At 34.2% G+C, this 10,898-nt stretch overlaps 1 protein-coding gene across 1 annotated transcript in view; it reads left to right on the top strand.

Annotated features, from left to right (window-relative positions):
• Positions 1–7,432: 7,432 nt before the first annotated feature.
• Positions 7,433–10,898, top strand: part of macrod2 (mono-ADP ribosylhydrolase 2) — a 416,332-nt gene continuing 412,866 nt past the window's right edge. The window contains exons 1-2 of the mRNA XM_024296698.2: positions 7,433–7,654; positions 9,747–9,848. Of these exons, the coding sequence (XP_024152466.1) occupies positions 7,618–7,654; positions 9,747–9,848 (139 nt within the window). The 5' untranslated portion in view covers positions 7,433–7,617. The remainder of the gene's footprint in view (positions 7,655–9,746; positions 9,849–10,898) is intronic.

Below are 10,898 nucleotides of genomic sequence, written 5' to 3'. Positions count from 1 at the left end.
GCCCCTGGGTTTGTCATGTTTGAATTTATTTAGTAAATGTTTGTTTCTGCCACCAAATCTGGCCTCCTGTGTTTGGGCCCTTCATCCACAAAACAGGAAGTCAACAACAAATAAAACAAAAATAGCAAATATATTAACCACTTTAAATAAAAATTTGGCTTACGTTTACTTGTTGCTGCACAAGTACAACTGAACGACCACAATTTTTCCCCCACATATTTTTAAAGACATGTTATTCTTTTATTCAATCAATTTCAGTTTCCATTTTTACAGGATTTTTTTTTTTTGTTTTTTGCTTCTCTTTGCCATTCTTGGGATGGCACATTTCATCTTAGAACAGTGTATAATACTTGACTCCTGAAAAGTTTTTTATGAAGAAATAACTGTCATTTCTTGCTGCCAGAGAGTGACTGTTATTTGTGCTTCAAAATAGCATGGTGACATTGGACTGGAAAGGTTTAAACCGGTTTACACATAAACTTTGAAATGGTTTGGAGACCCGACACTTTCAGATAAAAACACATGTTTTCTCAAGAAGGGGGGGGCAGAAAATGTCAGTCAACCAGAACAGTCCAGAATGATCCAGGACCATGAGAAGTTCTCATCCACTTGTGCACCAGTTCATTGGTCTCATGATGACCATTAATTTTAAATTCTATGCATACAGATCCCTTATTTGCCCCCTGAGATCATCCAAAAATGTAGAGTGGATCCATTTCCCTGACAAGCTGTTTGTCCTTCAGCTGGGGCATTTTTTTTTTTTTTTTTTTTCTTAAAAGGGGGCCAGTTTGAAGAAGTTTGCCCCCTTGCCTCAGTCACAATATGCCGTGTTTGCTTTGGCTCAAGTCAGTCAACAGAGATGAAAGAGGGCTATTGACCAATTAATGTAAAGATGGCTGGGGCCAGGGTGCAAAGAAGCAAAGAGGGGCCAACAAGCCTTTAGGGGGTAGGCTTTAATATTGCATACCATCAAAGCTCTGTGGAAACTTCTTCAAGCTGTTAACAGTGTGCCGAGGGAGAGGCTGCTGCATCCAGTATTGAACAAATGTACTCCTGACCACACAGAATGCAGGCACGATTCAACCATAGGATTAGACCACTGGCACAAATGTGTGAATGAAGCTCAACAACAACTTTCTTGTTTCTTTATTTGGATTTGCTGTATTTCAAGCAAATGATAGAAGAAAAAAATATATACGTAGATATATCAAACTAAAGATGATTAGTCATGACTTTATTGAAAACATGAAAAATTTAAAGAAGATAAACTATAAAAAACATACATTCACAGAGACGTGTAAATTATGCCATTGTAATTATCCTTAATCATAAACAGACATATTTGTACTTATACATACAGTACATGAATCCAAAAAGGACTGGGAGGAAGCAAACTTATATAATCCCATCCCTATCTTTTATTTAATTTTTTTTGCCTTGGTTTTACCATAATTTTCACAACAGATTTTCTAAATTCTAATTAGAGTTCTTTATATTTTATCAATCCAAGTGCAGATTAGTTAACAACTCCATAAGTATTAATAATATCAAATAACAAAAGTGTTTATGAATTACAAAAAGAACACTGTATTATACCAGAAAGGTTTGAGATCAACTGAAAAAAAAATTGCCCCCAAAATGTTTTTTGTTATCTGGTTGTCACTGTAGCATTAAACTTGGTCACTATCTGAAAACATTCAACACAAAAATTTAATCAAGTGAAAACAATGAAAACAAATACATTTCATCCAAGTAGGAAGACGCTTGTTAATGTACTGTAATTGTTAAAGAGTAAAATAACATAAACAGAGCATTTTTTAAATATTTATTTCTTCACCTGGATTAATTTAAGCAAATGAAAAATCAAAAACAGAATGATAGTTTCTGCAGGAGGTGAGAATCACTCTCTCAAGTGAAGAAACTGGACTCCAGTTTGTTGTTGCTGATGTCTTCATTTTAGTCTAAATAAATAAAATAAAATAGAAGCAATATGAGTTGAGTAAACAAAACCTAATCAAATGACATTGATATTGTGGCATTTGAAATGCCACAATACATTAAACATTTATAGATTATTTCTCTTGGTTTGAGGCATATTTTATAAATAAAGTTTGACTGGATTCAAAATAAAATCATGTGCACACCATTGACCTAATATGAGAAGTGGATCAACTGGAAGTGCCATCACCCCCAAAAATGGCTTAGTTCTGGCTCCAACCAAATCAACTTAATTCAGTCGCCATTTTTTCCCCAATACGGACACCGCCATGTTGGAACCAGATGACTTCAGTAAGCAGTGATTGGTGTAAATTGATTTGAGTCAACATTTCTATAGCAACCACTCCCACCAATCAGGAGTGAGCATGTTGGAGGTATCAGAGCAAGAATGGTTATTCTGGTAAAAAGAATAACTGAGCATAACTGTTTATTTCTCTACATAAGTCTATGGGATTATAGGGATTTTACTTCCTGTTTAGAATGCCAGGGGGCGGAGTCACTCAGTTTAGCTCTTAAATGCAGTGAATGGTGCAGACTTACAATAGGCATGACAGATGAGCATGACATCACTTGTAAAGTGGAATTTGACTTTTTTTTTTTTAAAGATTGGAAGAACTTTGTGATTAGTTAATCAAGAAGGCAAGCTGAAATCAAAGATTTCAACACAATAGAGTTAATGTACTGTAGGAAAAAAACAACATTGTTGCAGCAATGACTCTCCATCAATCTGCAACAATTTTACAGCATGTATGCTTTAAAATTCCAGCTGGGTTCAGCCAGCGATCAAGGAGGAATTCCTGCTGCTCGGAGCAGACGGAGAGCATGCACATTTTGCTGTCAGGCGACATGCTGGACGGGGGTTTTATTAAATAAACTAAAATAAACAAAGGAAGTATTCGTGAGTGATTTTTGCCAAAGACGGAACCCGCAAGTATTCTGAAAGAAAAAAAGAATCCCCTCAGTGTGGTACTTTTCTAATCCAGTCTCAACCTCATTCTGAGGATGCAGACTAAACACAGTACCGCTCAGAAAACCGCCGTATTTATCTTTCTTCATTACAGTGCAGTCCCTTGACAAACAGCATCCACAGTTGAATAGATCTCCACAAATAAAACAGGTCCTGGTTAAATGTAGATATTAGGGAACCTTTCAGAGGATCATAATAAAACATTTTAGAGAAAAAAAAAAGCGAGATACACCTACAAAATACCTTCAAAAAAGTTAATGTAGTATTTTTATAGTAATATTTCTAATTAGGAGGAGGACATTGAATATTTATGAACAAGAAAACAACAATAGAGATGTCGATAACTGACTGAAACTAATTTTCATCTGTAGACCCCTGGCTGGTTTATGTTAATAAATAACAAAACAAAAAAATATATATATTTTATTCTAATTAATAGTATAAGATATCCACAAGTCCAGAAAAGGTAAGAAAATACCTTTATTGAAACAAAAGCTCTGCTATTGCAAATATTCCAGAAAAAAGAGATACAGAACAGAAGGAGGCAGAAGCTCAACTTGACATGAAACAATGCACAGATGAAAAAGGGCAACAAGGACCTTCAAGAATGTGGAGGAAAGAGAAAAGGCTTCATGCTGCTGGAATAATGATGAGGTGAGTGGAAGCAGGTGAGCACCATCAAAAACAACCACAGGTCTAAAGGAGCTGAAGAAATAAACAGGAAGCAACAAGCAGCAGAGAATTGGGTTAGAAGATGAACCCAAACAGGTTCATCTTCTACCTTTGTACTACAATAGTACAAGAGAAGAAGTAATAAAAAACAACACTGAAAGTACACAATGAACAGATCATAAAATCAAAGCTGAGGGAAGCAAAAAGGAAGACATGGAAGCTCGAGAGATTCCATGAATAGAAAGTAAAACACATTTATTTATTAGTCGACTGGAAAAATTAAATCAAGGGGAATGCTATTTATAAGTCAAATTTGCATTTTAATGTTGACAAAACTCAAAGATTGAGGAAACAAGAGTTCAGATAAGATGAAGTTCTTGTCAGTGACTTCTGTAGGTGCAGCTGCAGGCTAAATTCACTTGTAACCATGACAATAACAACAACCTACACAAACTCACACAAATAGATGCTCCTCTGTTTACAGTTTGCTGAATTGTCCTAAAGATTTATTTATTTAATGCTTGTGATAATATTTCAAAAACACATTGGATGTATAAATAAATAATTTAGGACAGCATTTTTTTTATTAGTATTTTTTTCTATGACATATTGCAGTAAAACAGGAAAAAAACTACATTTAGTTATACATTATAGTTGGATTAGTGGTTGTCAACCATAGTTACAATGGTGGCATTAAATTCTATTATTTTCTGATTTATTGCTATTTACTTTTAAGTTAAATTTATTTGTTTACAGAAGCCGTACTTAAATGAACAGAAAACTGTAAATCAAGATAATATTACAATAAAAGGTGTCAAAAAAGAACAAAAAGGTATGTTAGTGTTTTTTAAAGTCAGTTTTATTTTGCTGACTTCCTGTTGTAGTGTTGCATGTGTGTCATAACCTTTTTTGTTTATTACTTTGTTTAAAATATTTATTTTAGGATATTATTTTGCCAATTTTTAATTAGTTAATACCTGCATTGTTTTAATATACATTTCTTGTTGGTGCACAGTTTTTCTTTGCTCATAATGTTCTGTATCCGTTCTTTTCTTCTTTCACAAATGCTTATGCATAATCTCTATTATTTTTGAAAGTATTTCATTTGCATCTTTTTAAGTTTTTGCATCAAATTATTTCTTTATTTACCAAAGTTTGTTAGTTTTTGTTGCTATGCCCACCTGCCTGCCTGTCTTGTATTTGAGACTGTTTATTTGAGCTCTACATGAATGCAGAGTTTTGTCCAAAACAAAACCTTAAATTATTTGGTAAAGCTGTGATGCTCTTACAGCATCTAATGCATTTCTTCTCAACTGCGTGTTGTTGCTCATAATAATAATTCAAATTTTTAATGTTTTTTATTTTTTTTTTCATTTTGTGTGAGTATTCTGTGTTTTTTAGAATCTCTGAATTGTATTTCAAACCCAATGAAAGAGAAAATAAGACTTGAGAATTATGTTTTTAGTTGAGCCTTACTGTCTAGTCTAGCATGAGGGGGTGTATAACATGATCCAAGGTGGACATCTAGTGGTAAAAATATATAGTACACTGCGATTTACAGTTCTTATGTGTCTAATTTACTTAAAAAGGTTCATCTTTACTTTAACGTGACTTTTACTCTTCTGATGGAGGAAATGGACACAGTTCTTTACACTGTTTTTCAAACTATGAAAACAAACAGATCAGTTATCAAGTGGTTAGGTGATGATTAAACTTTATGATAAAACAATTGTTTATACTCCCCAGTGGACTGCTGCCCAGGGAGTACCCCGCCTTTTCCCAACAGTGACTGGGATAGGCTCCAGCACTCCAATAAAAATGATTCAGTTTCGGTTTGGAAAATGGATGGATTGATAATTATTCTTACTGTAATTGCAAGTTGATGCATTTATTTAAATATTTCCTCTCCCCTAAGCAACATATTATGTGCACACCGTTGGAGTCACAATAGAGTGCGATTGCAGATTAGAGCATTTAAGGCTTGGACAGGAAATTTACACTGTCAGATATTGTCCTCTATTTCAGCAGCAGATGGGTTTGCACCAGAGCAGTGCTAGCACAACAGATGACAGACGGTGGTCTCTGGAACCAGAACCAGATGACAGCCTGACTTGCTTGTCTGACTTGGTTTGTCCTGTGTGAAACTGTCCTGTACCAAGTCAAACATTAGGAAGCTGTTCATCTATTCAAATATAACACTGTAAACATGTATGAGAATAAAAATATGTCTCATAAAAAACTACTCAAGTGCTTATTTTCCAAAAATATTTACATAGAAAAATTATTGCATGGGCTGTTATCTATGAAAAGAGGGAGTTTTGCACTATTAAGTATGTGTACACACACAGAAAATAATCAAACATTTTCTGATTTTCCTGTGTCATCAGATAATATGGATGATCAGATAAGAAGTTCAATCTTTTATCCGTTATCTAATGATGTAAAAATGAGAATGGACAACAGACAACCAAGGGGATATAAAACAGAAGACTGCAGAGGTAGTTTTCCTCTTTAACATGTCATATTGCTGAGCAAAATGATGGTGAAAGCCATGTCAGAATAAGCCTAAAGCACATGTTCTTACCTTCTGGTGCACAACAGTGTGTACTTGCTGCTCTGAGACAGAATTCTTAGAGCACATAATTACATTAACACCCATAAATTAATAAAAATAGATTATTCACCAATGCTCTCATGTTTATATTCAATAATAAAAAAGAAGAAAAAGGATGATGGCGCACCATAGTCTTAGCTAGAGAAAAGGTTTGTTAATGCAAGGATAATTTGCTGCTGCAGGATTCTATTTGACATGGGGTGTATTTTATTTTGAAAGGATCTTGTATGTTGTCAAATTGTTACAAATAGAAAAATATAACACTTTTATAATTCAACAATTATATTCAAAATCTACATATACAAAAATAATGGCATGGCCAGAAAAAGATAAATGACTTGTCTGACCCTCTTGAATAAAAATTGTGTTTTGGGTGTTTTTAACATGTTCTTGTGGTATTTTTCTCACAATAGAGAACATATATAAATAAAATTAAGCTCAAAATTGCATTTCTGAGTATTTTTTTATTCAAATCATCAAATCTGTTAGAAAAGATCATATTTGCGACAGAAAATCTGTATCATTTTGATGCCTTCACTTGTAGACGAATAGATCCATGTATGTCTTGATTTCCTTGTTCGAGCAGACATTTGCCTCAAAACTGTACAGCTAGACAGCTCCAATGTCGCTTGCATTTTTTGTTGTACAAGTGATGTTATGTTGAGGGTGTGAGGGGCTGTAAGCTAGAGGAAGAGAGCGCTCAGCAATCCCCACCAGTGGTCCCAACCACAACCTGGGAGGTAAAGATTTAACCACTAATTGTGCACAAACTTTGATTAAATATATCAATTGACTGAATTATTTAATAATTATTAGATTTCTGAAGTTTGTGTAAATTCTTCAGATATTTGATTACCCATTTTCAGGTTTTGTGGTCATGTAAACAGGCCCTTTAAGTATATAACTGTGTGGTTCCCCTCTTTGCAACACTATAAGTAAATAAAGTAACAATAAAATCAAATAACGTTTGAATGATTTTAAAATATTCAACATAAAAACTGCAGAATTGTAAACTGGTGTCTAAACTTCCCAGCTTCAGCCACTACCTCACCCGGAAAGAGGATTGACCGCCTTCAATAGCGCACTTGATTGACGTACAATTCTGACCAATCGTCGAATTGCTTCCTTGTCCGCGTCAGCCAATCATCTGGTCGAGATCCGTACACATTATTTACGCTGCTAGCAGGTTAGGCTGCGTGAGACTGAGATCCATAGCAATTTGACAGCTTCACAGAAGAAGGCAGCCGTTCAGAGTCTCTTTCACTTTTATTTCTCCTCATTTTTTCTGCCCTGGACTCTATTGACTGTGAGCCTGGGGTTGTCACATTCAAAAAACATCCATTTAAAGTCTTTACACTCCGGCAGCATGAGCAAGAAGAAAAAGGACTGGAAGACTGAGAGAGGTAAGGGGTTATTTTGGGGGGAGTTAGGCTATCATATCCATAGCAGACAGAACAAATCTCGTTGTGTTAGATGATTGGCAGACACCCCATTTGCTGCAGATTTTTCTCATATTTTTTATTTTTTAAATATGATTGTGTTTTCCCTTTCAAAACCAGCATCAACTCCCGGTAAAGATCGTTACAAGCGTGCTTACTCAATGGTACCTGCCCATTTATTAGCTTTCGTTTTAGGTGCTCACCGGCTCGAAATGAACATCTCTAGAACTTCTGGGACAGACCTGTAACTTGCAGAGCTTTTCTATCCGTAGAAAGCCCCCAAAGCCACGTAGAGACATGGAAAACATTTTTATGCAACTGAACGCTCGTGTTTAGTTGACAAAGGACCCTGAACGTGCTGCAACTTTTTCCAGGTCTGACCTTTTTCCCTTGTGTGAAACAGCACATGTGGAAGCTTTTGGGTTCAGTAAATCCCTTCAGGATTTCCGTTTATGTCAACATTTTAATACAAAATCTAGAAGACGAAGCAAAAGTCTCCATCCAGTCAAATTTGTACATTTTTTCTGTCGAAATCTTACATTTATCAAAAGAAGTAGCAGGAGGCATCACAGTTAACATAATTTTATCCCATCATCTGTCCCTATAGATCAAATTCTGCACATTATGGCATAGAAAAGCTGTAAAAAATCAGAAACTTGAAACATTTAATTTGTTTTTGGTTTGTTTATCCTAATTAATAGCAGAATGTTACTAAGGGGGTTCAGGGAAAAAAAGGGTTATGCAACGCCACATGTTTATCATCCAACAAATTACAGCTATCAAAATATAAATCATTATTTTTTTCCCCCATTTTTCTTTTTTGGACATTTTTTGGAACTAGCCAGCTGAAAAATCCTCAACAAATTAAAGAATCTTAAATGTATTTATTTATTTATTTTTTCAAATTTTGATGATTACTTATTTCCTTTCTTTAATGGCATTTTTTTTTCAGTGATATCTATATCATCACAGTGGCTGACCTTTTGATTCAGTTCTTCTCTGGAAGCAGCATGCCACCTATTGGTTTAACCCAGAAATGTCACTTTGGTCTTTTATTTTCATGTGCTTTATATTATTTCATAAGTGTCATAATTTTGCCTCAACATGAATAATTAAAAGCTCTAAGGATAGTATTAAAAAGGATTTTACCTGTCGTATTTCTTCACTGTATTCACTAATGTAAGCTATATTGATGGATTTTCTCCCACAGTAAACAAAAATATGATATTTTGGATAAAAATAGGTCATTTTTAGCTAAGTTCTCCAGTTAGCATAATTAAGTTAGCAATAAATACATACAAATATGTTATAATAGTTTTTAGGACTTTGGTTTAAGCATTTTAATTTAATAAAACATTTTGAATTGTAGTGAACCCAAATTATTATGTATTTATTTATTTGTGCAGCATCTAACAAAAAAATATTTTACTCTTTATTTTTTTAGGCACCAGCAGAGTTGTTTTACTAGGAAACATCTATTCTTTACTAGAGTAGAACTTGGAGAAGAAGTAGAGGTTGTGCTTTTATGTGAATTAGGGAATTTCCATTTTGTGGGATCAACCAAATTCTATTCTATTCTATTCTATTCTATTCTATTCTATTCTATTCTATTCTATTCTATTCTATTCTAAATGATCATCCAAAATGTATCAAAAGCTTTATAAATATTAAAATTATTTGTCTTTACAGGAAATTAGAAAATATAACTTGTTTATATTTATATTCATCACATCTGTTACTGTTGAACCTCTAATTTGAGTTCTAACCTTTTTTTCTTTTTTCTTTTTTTTTTTTGAAAAGTTGGAAGAAACCTTTGCCTCCAAATATATAACTATGATCCCCAAGCTGTGAATTTCCCATGAATCATTGGGCCATTATTAACATACCAATAGTTTGGCTACAATATTTCGACCTCTTTGTCGATCCAATTAGAGTTTCTTTCTCTTCTGTACTTTATTGTAACAGGACATTATTTTAACCTTCAATTGAAAAAAAATATTGATATCCAAAGGGAATACAAACACTGTAATAACCTGTTATTTTTTTCGTTTAACAGAGAGACTGCTCCGGCTAGACCGGGAAGTACGTCGCAAGGAATATCGTCGTCAAGATTTTATACCTTTGGAGAAGATTCCAACCTGGAGAGAAGAAAATATCTGTAAGACGGATGGCTTTATGCCTGATTATTCTGAAGGTCCTTCACACTTTGTAAAGATGATGAACTAAAGCAACAGTTGAACCTTTAATCTACTTTCAAACAATTGAAGTCCTTTCTCTTTCTCTGTGGTTGCTTTTCATTTCATGTTCAAGTTGTTTTACAACCTCTTTCTGTTTATACCTACTACCTACTTTTACCTTCACAGATTTCTTTTTTGAAATAATTGGTGCTGAAAATGGTTTTACAAAGCTGTCTGAAAATCTGATGAGAGCCTGAAGGATTTTATTTCCAGTTTTTGTGGATGACCTTTGCAATACTGATTCTCATTCATTCTCTCTGACATCCACTTTCTCTGGAAATTACCCACTTTTAACCCAGACTAGCTGATGACAGTTGGCCTTACATTGCTCTTTAAAAGATTTTACACACAGATAACGTTTTTTTTCATTTAAATTTCAAATAATCACCCCGTTTGGAACAAGTATTTGTATTTCCATTGATCACTTAACAATGTTTACTCCAGCACAGAATTGCTAGTTTGCTGATTATTTTTTGCTGTCATGAATGATTAACTTCATGATTGGAATTTGCCCTGTGATTCTGAAGTATTGAGGGTAGAACAGGTTTCTTTGAAGTCAGTGAGGTTCTCTTTTACTTGTTAACATTCACTAAGTTACCAAACCAACTGTCAATGTCAACTTTTACTGCAGTAGCTACTGACATTAAGGTAAAGGGTTTCATTTACTTTTTCGCTCTTAGTTTTTATTAAATAAAGACATATATTTGCAATTACCAAATTAGTCAATTACCACTGTAATGAAACCTTGGAATTCACAGACGGTGTTCTATTGATGGATTATTAGTGAACCGTTTGGTTCATTTATTACAGAACCAAATGATGGCTGAGACAAAGACACCCATCAGGGTTTTTCAGTTTGATGCTTACATTTTTGAAAACATCAGTCATCCGCTCCTGAACCCAACTAACATTTGAACTCAATGTTATAAACAAATGAAACAGCAGAAGTTATTTTGGCAGCCTCAGGCATG

The sequence above is a fragment of the Oryzias melastigma genome, linkage group LG15, assembly GCF_002922805.2.
Source record: "Oryzias melastigma strain HK-1 linkage group LG15, ASM292280v2, whole genome shotgun sequence".
Taxonomy (NCBI): Eukaryota; Metazoa; Chordata; class Actinopteri; order Beloniformes; family Adrianichthyidae; genus Oryzias; species Oryzias melastigma.
Note: the sequence above shows the minus strand (reverse complement) of the source record. Positions and strands in the feature narration are given on the sequence as shown.